Below are 18,340 nucleotides of genomic sequence, written 5' to 3'. Positions count from 1 at the left end.
TCTTCCCGACCTCTCCGCCCCCCCCCCAGTCTGACCTATCACCCTCACCTTGTCCTCTTTCCACCTATCACATTTCCGGCGCCCCTCCCCCAAGTCCCTCCTCCCTATCTTTTATCTTAGCCTGCTGGACCAACTTTCCTCATTCCTGAAGAAGGGCTAATGCCCGAAACGTCGATTCTCCTGTTCCCTAGATGCTGCTTGACCTGCTGCGCTTTTCCAGCAACACATTTCCATCTCTGATCTCCAGCATCTGCAGACCTCACTTTCTCCTCATATATTTTCTCAAGGCCATACTAAGGAAGTGGAAAGCAGTACTGATATGCAAATTTTCCATTAATTAAGTGGCACGAGTTTAAGTCTTAATTTCCCTTGTGGGAGGTCTGTTAAATGATTGAAAGAGAAAAAAAACGTCAAGGCTTTTCTTTTGCATTGCAAAGTTACCCATTCTTGCATAATGACAAGTGGCATTCACTACATCCATGACAATTAATGTGAATGAACTGTCTTGCCCTGCTGATGGAGGAACTTATGATGGAAATGGGCCACGAATATTTAAAGCAAAGTGCAGCAATATGCTTAGAATAATAACACAAACCTTATATTTGCATAATGGAGCAGACTTGTGCACATCACAATGGACAAAAAGATCATGTTGTAAGCAAAATAAAAATGTAAAGACAGACACAAGGCTCAAATATTGAGTTTTTCTTTGCAAATTGCAACTATAAATATAATACTAGTTTGATACCAAATGTAGCTAAAATCTCTATCACATTTACACTGAAATTGACAAAATGCGATGGTAAAAACATAGTGCTTCTACCTTTGCAACAGCAGTTTGTTTATACATGCGAGTGACGAGACCCATGACTTGTATGAAGGGGTTATCAGTCTCTGCTGAACTCGAATACAGCTCTCTCATTAATTTCTCCCACTCCTCAATGCTGCCATTCATTTCCTACGTGGGCAGAAAGATAAATGCTTTGAACAAAAAAGGGCACATCAATTAATGGATCTGTGAAGCATGCCCCAGTTTCATCCTCTAAGAGTTGAGGAACAAGAGCAGGAAACTCCCAGCGATACAGGACTGTTCCTGCAACAACGTCAGTGCTGGTTAGGTCAGTCACATGTTCTATGCAATTATAGAAGCGAATGACAAGCTGGGGGCGAAGATGGAAATCCTTTACTCCGGTGATATAAATCAAGGACCAAGAATGTTTCAAGGAGAAATTATTAAATGAATAGAAAGTAAAATGCTAGGACTTCAATGTAAAAACATTTGTGGCACGCATATAAATTAGTCCATCTGATAAAGAAAATGAACAAGTTTGTACATATGCCAAAGAATAGATCTAAAGATGTTATTTTGCAGAACAGCTATTTAAAAGAGTCATTTACTGCTACAATTTTAATCTATTTTCACAGAGATTAATGACTGAATTTTACATGATAAGGATATTTCAGTGTCTATTTTTTTTACATAGGTTCCAAGATTAATTATTACATTGGAAACATTGATTAGTCACAGACGTTGTCATTGTTTTTAAATTGCTGACTCAAAAATAAATAAAGGCATCTCACAATAAAATGAGATGCATATTTTTGACATTATAAAAGTTGTAGACATCATGTGAAATTCAGCAAATGACCAGAAGTTATTTGTGAAACACATTGTAGTCAGACAGCAATTTAAAAAAAAATCAAATTCCATCATACCCATAAAAATATGTTTAATCATAATTACAATAGACAAATAGATGCACTGCAGCATTACATACAAGCTCGATGCAACATTTCTTCGTAACCCAGAATATTACCTGGGAGCTCTAGGTAAAATCATTCAGGGAGTTTTAGAGTAAGGCATAATGAGGGAGGAGTAGGGGTTTCATAATGAATTGAGGTGTGTGCAGAGGTAAAGCTAGCGCAAAGACACAGCAAGTTGCTCTTCTGGAAGCCGCACAGAGAGAGCCAAACATCGAGAAAGCACACAAAAACGGAAAAGAAATTTTAACATGTTATAATTTTAAAATGTTTTTGATATTGAAATAATCTAGACTCTTGATGTATAAAAATAATCTATTCATTTAATGTTTTTAACTTTAAAGAAATTTGTTTAGGACACCTAGAAATCCATGATTTCAGAAAATGCAGGAGGTTACTTAGCAACTAAGCACAGCACCAGTCCCAAGAGACTTAGCATGCTGGCAATATCAAATGCTTGGAATTGGAACAAAAAGAAATGTTGATCTTTCAAAATATTCGCTGGAAAAGTTAATAATTCATGCACAAACCAAAAATTTCCATGGAACTCTCATTATATCAAACTCTCACCTTAGTAGCTTCCTTTGACAAATCAAATGGAATTTGCTGTCGAATTTTTGGAGGCAACTGGGACAAAACTTCATCCTTCATTCGTCGAATCATTATTCTACTCAGGTATCGGTGAAGCTCATCTAAATTGGAAGCTCCTTTGCAATCCCACTGAGCTCGTTTGCCAAAATACCTGTTGTAATATTTAATGTGCTACATCAGATACACGTTCTCATTTTAACACAGCAAATTGGCTGAAATATTTTAAACATAAAGAAGTGAGGGATGATATATACATCCATTTAATTTTCAACTGTATATCCTCCCTACAACTTGGGAGAGAATTCAGTTGTCAGAATTTCATTTAAAGAGCCACTGAAAAGACCAGCACACTGCAGGCAAGTTTCAGAGAAAGGTATCTCAGCTGGAACTGCACCTTACAAACTGCCGAAAACTAATATGTTATTGCTAACCGAAAATGTTAAATAAATCACATTCTCTCAAACATGTTTGCCCAATATCACTTTGGATAACAAAGATTAAATATCATGCAGTGGAGTTTTAAAAAAAATTCATTTGTGGGATGTCAGTACTGCTGGCTGGCCAGCACTTATTGCCCATCCCTAGTTGCCCTTGAGAAGGTGGTGGTTAGCTGCTTTTTTTTATTTTAAAACCTGCTGCAGTGCACCTGCTGTGGGATGATACACAATACCACAAGGAAGGGAATTTCAGGATTTTGACACAGCAACAGTAAAGGCACAGCAATCTATTTCCAAGCCAGGATGCTGAGTGATTTGGATGGGACCTTGCAGCTGGCATTCCGATGTATCTGCCGTCCTTGCCCTTCTGGAAGGAAGTGGTGAGTTTGGAAAGTGCTATCTAAGGATCTGCAGTGCATCTTGTAGATCATACACACTGCTGCTACTGAGCATTGGTGGTGGAGGGAGTGGATGTTTGTGGATGCGGTGCCAATCAAGCAGGCTGTTTTGCCCTCGGTGGTGTCAAGCATCGAGTGTTGTTGGAGCTTCACCCATCCAGGCAACATTCACCCATTCCATCACACTGATGACTTGTGACTTGTAAATGACGGATAGGCTCAGGGAAGTCAGGAGATGTGTTACGTGCTGCAGTATTCCTAGCCTCTGACCTGCAATTGTAGCCACTGCGTTTATATGGCAAGTCCCGTTGAGTTTCTGGTCAATGTAACCCCTAGGATAATGAGAGTGGGGGAATTCAGTGATGATAATACCATTGCATGTCAATGGGTGGTGGCTAGATTGTCTCTTATTGGTGATGGTCATGGCCTGGAATTTGTGTACTGTGAAGCTTACTTGCCAGTATCTAAGCTTGGGCTGAGAAATGTCTAAATCTTGTTGCATTTGAACATGGATTGCGTCAGTATCTGAGGAGTCGTGAATGATGCCGAGTACTGTGCAATTTTCAGGGAACATCCCCATTTCGGACTCTATGATGGAAGGAAGGTCATTGATGAAGTAGCTGAAGATGGTTGGGCCCAGGATACTACTCTGAAGAACTAGTGCAGAGATGCCCTGGAGCTGAGATAATGAACATCCAACACCACAACATCTTCCTATGTGCCAGGTAGTGTCCAAGCAACGGAGAGTGTACCCCTTGATTCGGGTTTTGTTAGGGATCCTTGATGCCACACTCGGTCAAAAGCAAGTGCAAATGTAGTGTCAATCAAGCTGGTTCTTTGTCCAGGCTTGTGACAACCCTCGAGTGTTTTTGGACTGCTAATATAATCCAGGCAAGTGGTGAGTTTTCCATTGTGCCTTGTAGATGGTGGATGGATTTAGAGGGCTCAGGAGGTGAGTTACTCACTGCAGGATGTCTGGCCTTTGACTTGCTCTCGTAGCCACAGTATTTATATCACTAGTCAAGTTTGGTGTCTGGTCAATGGTAACCCCCACAGTGTTGATGGTGGGAGATTCAGCGACAGTAACAACACACAGTCAAGAGAAGATTTTCTTGAAGAGTTGCAAATATCACTGAACATTGTGCAAACACCAGCACAAATCCCCATTTCTGACCGTCTGACAGACAGAGGTCATTGATGAAACACATGAAGGTGGTTGGGACAAGACACTGTCCTAAGGAACTCTTGCAGAGATGTCCTGGAGAAAGATGACAGACTTCACCCAAGATGGCGACAGAATAGGATGCTCTTGTGGGAGCTCCTCTGCTCTGCTTGTTCTTTTTCCTCTTCTGTCCCCATAGAACTGGAGGTAAATCCTGGAGCAGCGGCAGGCACCAGTAGCAAGTCCACAAAGCTGTCAGTCTCTGAGCAGCATGTGGTCTGCAAAGCCCAGGCCGAAGCCGGCTCAGGGGAGGCAGTCCTGGAACTTACCTTGGAGCAGCTGTGGGCTGTTAAGGAGCAGACTGGGGCTTGGAGTGGCGACAGCTGTTGGACTGGGGTCTGGCGCAGATGGTTCGGCTACATGCAGAGACTCTGCATTGAGCTGCTACAGTGCAAGGTCCATTTGAAATTTCCTACTTTACTTTAATGTCAACTTTTAATATTGTCCTATTTTTAAACTTATTTGTCAACTCTGTAAAGTAATGTAACTACTTTTATTCCTCTGCTGCATCCAGAATTGTACCTAGGTACTTGTACCTAAGATGTCACCACAAAAAGGCAGACATTGTCAAAGCTTTTCACTGTACTCCTATAATGGAACACACATGACAACAAAAGGATATTCTATACTCTAATCATTTTCCTATCACTCAACCAATGGAGAGTTCACTCCATTTCCAATTGACTCTAGTGAGAGTTGGGCTGCCTCATGTCTTACATGGCATAAACGTGGCCTTGATGCCAATTATCTATTAAGTCAGAATTCATTCTGGGTTCTAATTTGTCCAACAGTAACTGGCTGGGATCATAACAATCTACTTCTCTCTCGAAGGCGCTTTTTGACCTGCTGAGAATTTTTAGCATTTTGTATTCTTACCTTTGTTGTCAAAACTAATAACAAAGTGTTTGGTATGATATAAAGATGAAACAAGCTGATTTTTCAAAGATGCAATCTGTTAATAAGTTATTCTGGAAAATAAATAGGGTGGTCAGTTGGTTAGATTATTCAAAAAGCAGCAGAAAATAAGAAAAGAGTCAGCTGAACATTGCTGACCATGAAGTAGTTTTCTTATTTCAGCATGGCTTACCACATTCTAAACAATGACTGTGGATTTGAAAGAATAATTGCTGCTTCACTTTTCCAATTACTTATCTTACCTAAGATGAGCATTGCAATATTTCTTAGCATAGTCAGTCCATGTTCCAAATTTTCTTGGATGCAATGCATCAATCTGCATGAAAAGCTGTGAAAACATTAACAAAAAATAAAATCAATGGAAAAAAACAATTAACTTCTAAAATACAAAGATGTTCTTGTATCCTGTAAGATTATATTACAAATGAAAGGTATCTAATATTTCATTAAAGCGACTATAAAAACAAAAAAAAAGCAATGGCTGCTATTAGGATCACCTAAAAGGATAACAGAAAAAAAAAATTATCATGGATATTTATACAAGTTATCCAAAGGTCAGCAAGCTCTCAAAGACTGCATTTGGGTATTGAAGGATTTTGGAAGACAGGATACAAAGTCAGAAACATTAAACAGAGTTCCAAAGGGAAAAATGAGATGCTGTTCTTCCAGATTGTGCTGGAGCACTACAGCAAGCCTGAGACAGAGATGTTGGCCAGGGAACATGGTAGTATGTTGAAGAGGCAGGTCACAAGAAGCTCAGGGTCATTTTTGGATAATGTGGTGCTCTGCAAAGTGGTTGCCCAGTCCGTGTTTCATCATTCTAGTGTAGAGTAAAGGAGCACATGTCACGCCTTCTGTGAGTCATCCATTCCCAACACCTACCTACACCCCCATTGCACCTTCTCATGCAATCACAGAAAGTGTAACGTCTGTCCATTCACCTCCAAGGATCCAGGTACACCTTCCAGGTGAAGTAGTGACTTACCACACTTCACTCAATCTATTCTATTGTACTTGCTGCTCAACCTTGGTTAACAAGGGATGTAGAACATCGAGTCAAGTGGAACAAGAAAGCTTACCATCCAAGGAAGCTTAAGGTTGAGAAGGCAAGGATCATACAGGCCTCTACAGGGTTGCCCGGTAGCTAGGAAGGAACTAAAGAATGGACTTAGGAGAGATAGTAGGGGGCATTAAAATGCTTTAATTGGGGATGAATAAGGAAAACCCTATGGCAATCTACACTTATGTCAGGAACAAAAGGATAGCCAGAGTGAGGGTAGGGCTGATCAAAAATAGTGCAGGACACTTGTGCCTGGAGTCAGAGGAGGTAGGTAAGGTCCTCAATGAATACTTTGCTTCAGTATTCACGACTGAGAGGGACCTTGACGATTGTGAAGACAGCGTGAAAAGGTTGATAAGTTCGAACAGGTTGATGTGAAGAAGGAAAATGTGCTGGAAATTTTAGAAACATAAGTTCCCTGGGCCAGAAGGGATATATCAAAGTTTACTACAGGAAGTGAATGAAGATACTGCTGCGCCTTTGGCAATGTTCTTTGCAGACTCAGCCTTACATCTGTGGTGGGCAAATTATTGGAGAGGATTCTGAGAAACAGGATTGATGATTACTTGGAAAACCATAGTTTGATTAGAGATAGTCAGCATGACTTTGTGAGGGGCAGGAGCTTCACAAACCTTATTGAATTCTTTGAGGATGTGACAAAACACATTGATGAAGGTAGAGCGGTGGATATGCTGTACATGAATTTTAGCAAGGCGTTTGATAAGATTCCCCATGATAGGCTCATTCAGAAAGTATGGAGGCATGGGAGATAGGGAAATCTGACTGTTTGGATATAAAATCGGCTGGTCCATGGAAGACAGAGGGTGATAGTAAATGGAAAGTATTCAACCTGGAGTTCGGTGACTAGGGGTGTTCTGAAGGGATCTGTTCTGGAACCTCTGTTCTTCGAGATTTTTATAAATGACTTGGACGAGGAAGTGGAAGAGTGCGTTAGTAAGTATGCCGATGACACCAATGTTGGTGGAGTGGTGGATAGTGTGGTAGGTTGCAATGGGAAAATTGACTGCATGCAGAACTGGGCTGATAAATGGCAGATGGAGTTCAACCTGAAAAAGTGTGAAGTTGATTCATTTTGGTAGGTCAAATTTGAATACAGAATATAGGGTTAAAGGCAGGATTCTTGGCAGTGTGGAGGAACAGAGGGATCTTGGGGTCCACATCTTATTGATCCTTCAAAACATTACCATTTAAGTTGATAGGGTTGTTAAGAACGGTTATGGTGTGTTGACTTTCATTGACAGGGGGATTGAGTTTAAGAGCTGCAAGGTTATGCTGCAGCTCTATAGAGCCCTGGATGGACCACAGTTTTAGTCGCCTCATTATAGGAAGGATGTGAAAGCTTAAGAGAGAGTGCAGAGGAGATTTACCAGAATGTTACCTGACTGGAGGGCATGCCTTATGAAGGAATGTTGAGGAAGCTAGGGCATTTATCATTGGAGCATAGAAGGATGAGTGGTGACTTGATAGAAGTATACAAGATGATGAGAGACATAGATAGAGTGAATGGTCGAGACTTTTTTCTTGGGCAGAGTTCGCTATCACGAGGGGGCATAAATTTATGAGGTGATTGGAGGAAGGTTTAGGAGAAATGTCAGAGGTAGGTTCTTTACAGAGACAGTGATGGGTGCGTGGAATATACTGCTAGCTGTGGTAGTAGATTCAGAGATATTAGGGACATTTAAGCAACTCTTGGATAGGCACATGGATGATAGAGAAATGAAGGGTATGTAGATTAGTTTAATCTTAGAGTAGGATAACAGGCTGGCATAACATCAAGGGCTGAAGGGCCTGTCCTTATCTATGTTCTAACTGCTCTACACGAGGGAGACAAATGCAAACTGGGGACCACATTACAGAACACCTATATTCTCTCTACAAAAATGACACTAAACTTCCTATTGCCTGCCATTTCAACATGCCACCATGTTCCCCGACCAACATTTGTCTTGGACTTGCTGCAATGCTCCAGCAAAACTCAGCACAAGCTAGAAGAACAGCATTTCATTTTCCACTTGGGGACTCTGCAGTCTTCTGGATTCAATATAGAGTTGAACCATTTTAGTGCCTGAGCACTTTCTTCTGTGTCTTTACCCCAACCCCCACACGCCAGCCCTTGTTATCACACAGGTTGCCATCAATACCAACCCATTGTCAGCCACTAACAGTTTCCATTAGCAACGATTCATTCCCTCAGGCTGACCTTTACCCACTCCTTTGTCTGTTCATCTGCTGTTCTCTCTATCCCGACTTATTAGGGATAGTCAACATGGCTTTGTGTCTCACAAACTTGATTGAGTTTTTTGAAGAAGTAACAAAGAGGACTGATGAGGGCAGAGCGGCAGATGTGATCTATATGGATTTCAGAAAGGCGTTCGACAAGGTTCCCCATGGGAGACTGGTTAACAAGGTTACATCTCATGGAATACAGGGAGAACTAACCATATGGATACAGAACTGGCTTAAAAGGTAGAAAACACAGGGTGATGGTGGAGGGTTGTTTTTAAGACTGGAGGCCTGTGACCAGTGGAGTGCCACAAGATTCGGTGCTGGGCCTTCTACTTTTTGTCATTCACATAAATGATTTGGATGTGAGCATAAGAGGTACAATTAGTAAGTTTGCAGATGACACCAAAATTGGAGATGTAGTGGACAGTGAAGAAGGTTACCTCAGATTACAACAGGATCTTGACCAGGTGGGCCAATGAGCTGAGAAGTGGCAGAAGCTGCATTTTGGGAAAGCAAATCTTAGCAAGACTTATACACTTAATGGGAAGATCCGATGGGGTGTTGCTGAATAAAGAGAGCCTGGAGTACAGGTTCATAGCTCCTTGAAAGTGGAGTCGCAGGTAGATAGGATAGTGAAGAAAGCGTTTAGTATGCTTTCCTTTATTGGTCAGAGTATTGACTACAGGAGTTGGGAGGTCATGTTGCAGCTGTACAGGACATTGGTTAGGCCACTGTTGGAAGATTGCGTGCAATTCTGGTCTCCTTCCTATCGGAAGGATGTTGTGAAACTTGAAAGGGTTCAGAAAAAATTTACAAGGATGTTGCCAGGATTGGAGGAGAGGCTGAACAGGCTGGGACTTTTCTCCCTGGAGAGTTGGAGGCTGAGCGGTGACCTTATAGAGATTTACAAAATCATGAGGGGCATGGATAGAGTAAGTAGGCAGTCTTTTCCCTGCGGTCGGGGAGTCCAGAACTAGAGAGGACATAGGTTTAGGGTGAGAGGGGAAAGATATAAAAGAGACCTCAGGGGCAACTTTTTCCACACAGAGGGATGGTACATGTATGGAATGAGCTGCCAGGGGAAGTGGTGGAGGCTGGTACAATTGTAACATTTAAAAGGCATTTGGCCCCCCCCCAACTACTCCATCTTCAGCATATATACCAGCATTTCCCTCACTACAATCAGCTCTGAAGAAGGGTCGCTGGACCTGAAACATGAACTCTGCTTTCTCTCCACAGAGTCTGTCAGACTTGTTGAATTTTTCCAGCAATTTTAGTTTTTGTTTTTGATTTCCAGCATCTGCAGTTCTTTTCTTGCAACATTATGCATATGGACAGTAGAAATCATTGACATTCAAACATCCTTCAGAGACGAATATTCAAGCAAATAAGAACACACATGCAAATTAGGCCTTCCCCAGACCTCCCTGCCCCGGACGCTTTGCCATGCAGAAAAATTCATGGCTGACCTGAATGCGGCTTCAACTCCACTTTTCTATTTCCCTGATAAAACCTTTCACTCCCTTGTTAATAAAGAATTTACCAAACTCAGCTTTACGAATATGGAATGACCTTCCGTCTATTGCTTTTGGGGGTAACAGAATTCCACAGGTTAATCATTCTCAGAGACAAAACAAAATCATGCTTAATTGGTAGATCCCTCTTACTCTAAACTGTGTCCCAAAAGTTTTAACTTCCCTATCAAAGGAAACATCCACTTGGTGTCATACTTGTCAAGTACCCTCAGTCTGATGTGCTTCATTAAGATAAGTTCTGTCTTCTGAACTTAAATGATATGGGCCCAACCTGTCTAATCTTTTCTGGCAAGATAACCTCTTCATTTGAGAAGTCAGTCAAGTTAAACTTCTGTGAACAGTTTTGGATGCAATTTCATCCTTTCTTAGGCAAGGAGACCAAAGTGTACACGGTACTCCAAATGTAATCTCATTAACGTGGCGTGTAACGGCAACAAAACCTTCCAACTTTAACCAAACGTTTTTGTTGAAAGGACGTTAAACAAAAGTTAAGTATTCTTTTAACAATTTTTATACTCAATTTTCCTTCCTGATTACTAGCTGTACCTGCATATTACCATTTGTGATTCATATACTAAAATACCAAGATTCCTCCACGCTGCAGAATTTTGCAATCACTTTGCATTTAAATAATATAGTGCTCTTCTATCCTCCTCCAAAATGGACAAGATTCATTATCCTACAGTATACTATATCTTCCCTTTTTCTTACCCAGTTACTTAAACTGTTGGTACTCCTTTGTAGACACCTTATGCCCTCTTTACAACCAGAGAGCATTTAAACTCAAACAAAGGCAAAAAGAGTAGCCATTCAGCCTACCATGCCTGTTCTGCCATTTATTGCATGATTGCTGGCCATTTACCTCAACATTACTTTTTCGTGATATCCTTTTATTCTTTGATGTTACTAGTGTCCAGATATCTATTAATTAATGTTTTGACCTAATGAATGACTGAGCAAGCATAGCCTTCTAGGATAGAGAATTCCAAAACTCAAAAGGAATGCTGCAATCCTTGGTTGGTTATTTTAGAATGTTTGGTGGTCATTCAATTTCTGCCTGTATGCTTCTAACCTGTGGAGTGATCACTTGTCTAAAATGTGTTACTCACATAATTCTCTGCTTTGTGGATGCAGAACAGTAATCCAAGCCATCCCTTAAGTTCTGAAAACCAGAGTACAAGCAGTTGGTGACACTTGGAGAAAGGGTGGGTAAGCGGAGCTGAGGCCATGAAAAAATCAGCCATGATCATACTGAATGGTGGAGCGGGCTCGAAGGACCAGATGGCCTATTCCTGCTCCTATTTCTCCTGTTACTGCCTAAGTGTTCATCTCATAGAGACGGCATGGGCATGACTTCCTAAAAAAATTCAGAATGTATATACCACGAAGCCAAACTGACCTGCCAACCAATAACTTTAAAGTAATGGATGACAATTAAGCTCTGTATTACCAAAACCTTGATCCATTACTTGAAAATAAAAACAGTAAATGTTGCAAAAATTAACAAAACTCGATTAATTTATGTACTTTGAAAAAGGTTATAAAAATAATATTAACAGACTCACCTCTTCTGGGCGACTAAGTGCAGGAGTTCCTGTCAACAGAACTGCCCTCGCAGCTTTTTGCACAATAGGTACCAAAATTGTGCTTCGTGCTGCATTACGTGACTTTATATAGTGAGACTCATCAACTATGACAACTTGGAAATTTTGCTCGTAAAGAGCATCCACTAAAGTCTGTGCATCATTTGTTAACAGACCATAGCCCAAGATGGTAATTTTGCTGGTTGGAATTCTCCTACAAAGTACAAACAAGTTGTTATGAAAATATTTTTATAGACAAAATTTTGCATGAATACATTTATAATTTGCAGGCTATACACAATTACACAATTAAATTAAAGCTAATCATGCTTGTCAAAGTACATCATAAGTAAAGAAGCCACTAATATAGAAGTTTGTGACCTATTCCATCAATTTTAGGTACTGTTCACTTATTAGGGGGCTGATCAACCCTATAATCCAGACTGTTTCATATGTACGATCTGATTGTTTTTCATGAGGTTAATAAATGAAAACTCTAGCACTTTTAGGTATCTTGCATTTATATCATGTAATAATGTTGATGTATTTTAGGACATTCATCAGGAAATAATGATTTCATAAAATGTATCAAGAGTTAGAACAAATTGATGCAAGAGTGGAGACTAGGACACTGGATGAAAAGATATCAAGCTTGATATTCTCGAATGAGGTCCTGGAACTCAAGGGAGGTCCTTCCAACCCCATATAATTGAAAAACATAGGAACAGGAGTATGCCACTTGGTATCTTGAGCCTGTTCTAACATTCATTAAGATAATTCATCTTTCGGCATAATGATGCATGTTGAGATTGATCTATTTTCACATATCTGATTAATTCACAAAATCCAGTTAAACAATATCACAGTCGGCACCCAAGGAAGTTAGAAATACTACCAGCTGTAATTTATAATTTTCCTCACTCTTTTCCACACCAACTGAGGTTACCACGAAGGACTCTCCTTCTCAACCTTTCCCCTCACCCGAGGTGCAGTGACCCTTAAGTTAGCAACACCACCAATTGTCCTTCTCTCATGACAAAGCAGCCCCATGGTCCTCTGGGACTACCTTTACACAGTTTTGTTGTGCTTGCCACACAGTGTGTTTTGACCCTTTTATTCAGCAAAGAACTGTGAGTCAACTCCTAATGGTAATAAGAAATGATCATTATCTATTCCAACACAATCACTACAAACTAGCAATTAACACTACAAATCTAATTAACTATCTAATACTTTAACTTAACTTTGAATGATGAAATACCACCACACTAGATCTTGCTCAATGTGGCGACAATCGTCTGGTCTTCTTCTCCCAGTGGTCTCAGGGTCGTCTCCACTTCACAGGTGTTGGTCTCGAGTTACCACTCCTGAGGGTGGTGTTGCAGCAATTCTTACACTTGGAAGTTTTCATGCCCTTTTTGGAGGGTCTTTGATGTCCACCAATAGATTGATCGGACCCAGTCAGGCATTGATGTGTTGATGGTCCTTGGGCCTCCATTTCTGAAGGTTTTGGGGCACATAGGTCAGATAGCCTTTCCCAAATAAGGCTGTCAGGTGTCCCTTTGTTTGGGAAATAGCTCAATGTTTCCTATTGTACTGTGAATGGGCTGAGTCAATTCTGATGAAGGACTTTTGCCTGAAATGTCGAATTTCCTGCTCCTCGGATGCTTCCTGACCTGCTGTGCTTTTCCAGCACCACTCTAATCTAGACTCTGGTTCCAGCATCTGCAGTCCTTGTTTTTACTCAATTCTATTTTGTGCTGTCTGGGTCTGCAGTTTGTTTATTTCAGTATTTTTAGTACAAATACTTTTGGCCAACACTTGGCTCAATTTGTCGTAATTTTTTTTTAAAAAAGAGTTTTTTTTTCTCCAGAGAGGATGTAATTGGCCAGGCTCCAACCAGGTTGGGTTTGAAAGTCTTTTTTGGGGCCCTTTTTGTTTACCCCTAATAGATAATGCCTCTGGCCTAAGGCTTTCATGACTTAAAAAAAAGGTATAATCAAGCGGAAATGCCCAGCTAACTGTGTAGCTGGACTTTGTTTAGATTAGAATTTTGATTCAGTTTAGCAGCAGTGTGTCAAGAAAGGCTGCTGAGGCAAGTCCAGTCAGGTATTCTAACTTCAAGCCTGTAAGCTTGGCTTGTTTCATTTTAACCCTTTGTGCTAAGAGATGTGTTTATTGGGACTGTTGCAAGTATTTACGGAACAGCATCATTAAGTCGGGATAGTCTCTGGTTTTTGAATAGTTATCAGGTATTTATTTTCTGTTCTTTGTGTTTCATTCCGTAATTTTGTAAATAAATTCTGTTTGTTTAAAACTTGGTAGTCAGATCAGCTAATTCATTCTGGGAATTATTTGCTTACCTAAAACAAACAGCAAAGTTACGGTCTGGGCTACCTGCTTAAAAATGTTTTGAGGGGTCGGGCCTGGTCAATAACAGATTTCCCAGCATGCTTTATTATCTGGATTTTCTGAAGTTTTCTGGATTTTGAGCGGCCCGTCCAGCCAGTGTCCCTAATGGACTAACTGCCAATTTTTTCAGCCAAGGGGTTTGAAAAGGAATTCTAAAACAAGGATTTCACATTTTGAGTGAAGGTTATGTCATCTCAAGAAAATCCAAAACAACATCAATGAAACTGAACATTTTAATGTGTTTTAAAAAAAAGCTGCAGGTATCTTCTAAGCAATCTGTTCAGAGATCTTATTACATACCTCTACAGTAGGTGGAACTTGAACCTGGGCCTTCTGGTTCAAAGGTAGAGACACTACCAGTGTGGCACAAGAGCTCCTTATATATTTAGATATATTGATATGCAGTTTATAAAGCTCTGGTTAGGCCCCATTTGGAGTACTGTGTCCAGTTTTGGTCCCCACACCTCAGGAAGGACATACTGGCACTGGAACGTGTCCAGCGGAGATTCACACGGATGATCCCTGGAATGACAGATCTAACATATGAGGAACGGCTGAGGATACTGGGATTGTATTCATTGGAGTTTAGAAGATTAAGGGGAGACTTAATAGAGACATACAAAATAATACATGGCTTGGAAAAGGTAGATGCTAGGAAATTGTTTCAGTTAAACGAGGAGACTAGGACCCGTGGACACAGCCTTAGAATTAGAGGGGGTCATTTCAGAACAGAAATGCGGAGATATTTCTTCAGCCAGAGAGTGGTGGGCCTGTGGGATTCATTGCCACGGAGTGCAGTGGAAGCCGGGATGCTAAATGTCTTCAAGGCCGAGATTGATAGATTCTTGTTGTCTAGAGGAATTAAGGGCTACGGGGGGAACGCTGGTAAGTGGAGCTGAAATGCGCATCAGCCATGATTGAATGGCGGAGTGGACTCGATGGGCCGAATGGCCTTACTTCCACTCCTATGTCTTATGGTCTTATGGTCTAATGGAAAATATCTTCCACAAGAAAATGCATCATGTAATATCAATATAGCTGATGTTTTGACTGGTTAACAGTAGCAAATACTACAACCTATTTTCATATATTTAAATACTATGTTTCATTTCTTTCCCCATACAAATTACACAAGTTCATTTATTGATCCAACAACTTTCAGAGGAATAATTGTCTTTTTTCCCAACCCTCAACTCTCACATAAAGACACCCACTTATGAACTATTACAATTTTAACTATCTTCAAGGGAGAGAATCATACTGTGGGACCGATCGAGGAATCTTCCTTGTGTCTGTTACAAAATCCATTACATTATTCTGAATTGCGTATTGCTGTGGCTGAGAAAATTTGCTGAGAGGTCGAGTGGTTTTAGACCTTTCAGAGGAATCTCTGTCACTGTCTTTCCTGTGATTCACCTCCTCAAATATCAACCACTGAATGATTTTGTAAAGCATGATATAATATTGGATACACACTGTGCAAGTAATGTTGCAAATAATGCCTAGATCTGAAACTCTTAAGCCTTAGTTGCCTCAGTGTCAAAACTAAACTGATCTCCAGAGACATGCAGAGTGACACTGCCCACTCCAACCAGCTTTACAAACTACTTTTAATTGTTTTAACACTGCAGACTCAAACTCAGCCTGTCTCTGAATGCTCCAAAATAGAAATCATGTCAACCTAATATTCCACCTCTCATAAATGATGATGACGACAATTACTTCTCATATCTTGATAGCCATTTCTCTTAAAACGTCACGACTGAGGAGGATACCCAACATCAGATTAGCTGCATCAACTTGGCCTTCTACCAACTATGATAATGAGCATGTGAATGAGATTGTAACAGAAAGATAAGTCAATTAGAGTCTTAGCACAGACTTCTCATCACCACACTCCTACATTTGGTGAGACCTGGACTATGTACCAAGAATTCATAGGCACACTTAATTCCATAGAAATTCTACCAGCAATACCTCCACTACATCTTAAGATTTAGTGGGAGGATTGTCAAACAAATGCTCATCTCATTATTGAAGTGAGTTTCACAAGCATTTGGACAAAACCCCAACAAAGTCAACTGAAATGCACTGGAAACTGTACCCAGATGGTCAAAGATGTCTCCCTGTTAGGTCTTGTTCTCCCAGGTCTCAATGGCCAGCATTCCAAGTGAAGACAAAGAAAATACATCAAATATACTGAAGCTTCTTTGAAACACAGCAGCACTGACAGGAAGAGTTTGCTACCAATCCTTGAAAATTATGACAAACTGTTCATGCTTTGTGTCACAATATGCTAATTTCAAGGCAGGGCTATAGCAGCAAAGGAAACAAATCCTGCACTTTAGATTGCACCACCTCATGGAAGTCGATGTGGGTCAAGAATTTCTGTGGGTCAAGTCGATGTAACCCACAGAAATCTGTGGGTCAAGAATCAGTTGGACACATGACGAATCATGGTTGAAATACGCAACCCCAAGGAGACATCATCATTGAATCAAGGAACAGACATCGCTGGTAACACCAGTTCAGAAGGATCAAACAACTTGCGACTAACCACATTAAACATTTTCAATGATGCAACATCTTAAATGGTCATTCGAAAACTCAGTGTACATGCTAAGTCTACCAGATATTTTTGGTAAAATTCTATTTGAAGGCTGACAGACAAGATGAATACAGTGATAATCAAGTCTCCCCAAGGCTTGCATTAGTGACAAAATTCTTCAAAAGGCCAATTTAATGCATTGAATGATGGGTGGGGATGCAGGGACATGGGGTTGGTAGATTTCCATAAAAGGATTGATTGGTCTTCATCATCTCTATTCGGCTTTGTGAACAATATTATTCTTCTCCAACGGTTGCCAGAGGGACAGTGCAAGAGGACGGTGTCGAGTTGGAGATTTGGATCTGGAATACAGTGGGGGGAGGGGAGATGAGGAGACTGGTGAAATCAACATTGATTTTGTGTAGTTGGAGAGTCCCAATGCAAAAGATGAGGTGTTCTTCCTCCAGTCATCAGTTGGCTTGGATTTGGCAGTGGAGGAGGGTCAGGACTTGCATGTCCTTGGCAGAGTGGGAGGGGCAGTTGAAGTGGTCGGCCACAGGGCAGTTGGATTGTTCAGTGCGTGTGTCCCAGAGATGCTCTCTGAAACGCTCCGCAAGTTGGCGTGCCAACTCCCCAATATACAGGAGACCACACAGAGCAAAAGACACTGTAGATGAGGTGTTTGGATGTGCACAAAAATTTCTGCTGGACGTGGAAGGATCCTTTGGGACCTTGGATGACGGCGAGGAGGGAGGTGTGTGCACAGGTTTTACACCTCTTGTGGTGGCAAGGGAAGGTGCTGGGAGTGGAGGGCGTTGCAGAGGGAATGGTCTTTGTGGAATGGTTAAAGGGGTGGGGAGGGAAATCTGTGGTGGTGGGGTTTGTTTGTAGGTGGTGGAAATGGCAGAGGATGATGCGTTGTATCTGGAGATTGAAGGGGTGGAAGTTGTGGGGGTGGTGGTTTCTATCCTTGTTGCGGTTGGAGGGATGGGATTCAAGGGCAAAGGTGCAGGAAGTAAGGGGATAAAACTGCTGGGCGTTGTTGGCAAGGGAAATTGTGGTCCTTGATGTAGGAGGCCATCTGGGAAGTTCTGGAGTGGAAATGACAGATGCAGCAGAGGCAGAGGAATTGATAATAACGGATAGCATTTTTACAGTGGAAATCAAAATGACAAACAGCAGAGGACCCAAAACAGATTTCTGCGGTACACCACTAGTAACTGAACTCCAGGATGAACATCTCCCCATCAACCATCACCCTCTGTCTTCTTACAACTTGCCAATTTCTGATCCAAACCACTAAATCATCCTCAATCCCATGCCTCCATATTTTGTGCAATGGCCTACCCGGGGGAACCTTATCAAGCACCTTACTGAAAACCATATACACCACATCAACCGCTTTACCCTCATCACCATTTCAAAGAACTCAGTAAGGTTTGTGAGGCACAACCTACCCTTCACAAAACTGTGTTAACTATCCCTAATCAACATATTACTTTCGAGATAGTTATAAATCCTATATCTGACAACCTTTTCCAACACTTTACCCACAACCGAAGTAAGGCTCACTGGTCTATAATTACCAGGGTTGTCTCTGCTCCCCTTCTTGAACAAGGGGACAACATTTG

At 41.1% G+C, this 18,340-nt stretch overlaps 1 protein-coding gene across 6 annotated transcripts in view; it reads right to left on the bottom strand.

Moving 5' to 3' along the window:
• The window catches only part of zranb3 (zinc finger, RAN-binding domain containing 3), a 178,628-nt gene that overhangs the window by 90,926 nt on the left and 69,362 nt on the right, over positions 1 to 18,340 (bottom strand). For all 6 annotated transcript variants that reach the window (XM_043694034.1, XM_043694035.1, XM_043694033.1 and 3 more), the window contains 4 exons: positions 11,732 to 11,963; positions 5,567 to 5,652; positions 2,332 to 2,503; positions 824 to 958 (listed from right to left, as the gene is read on the bottom strand). In XM_043694034.1, the coding sequence (XP_043549969.1) occupies positions 824 to 958; positions 2,332 to 2,503; positions 5,567 to 5,652; positions 11,732 to 11,963 (625 nt within the window). The remainder of the gene's footprint in view (positions 1 to 823; positions 959 to 2,331; positions 2,504 to 5,566; positions 5,653 to 11,731; positions 11,964 to 18,340) is intronic.

This window comes from Chiloscyllium plagiosum, chromosome 7 (genome assembly GCF_004010195.1).
Source record: "Chiloscyllium plagiosum isolate BGI_BamShark_2017 chromosome 7, ASM401019v2, whole genome shotgun sequence".
NCBI classification, from domain to species: Eukaryota; Metazoa; Chordata; class Chondrichthyes; order Orectolobiformes; family Hemiscylliidae; genus Chiloscyllium; species Chiloscyllium plagiosum.
Note: the sequence above shows the minus strand (reverse complement) of the source record. Positions and strands in the feature narration are given on the sequence as shown.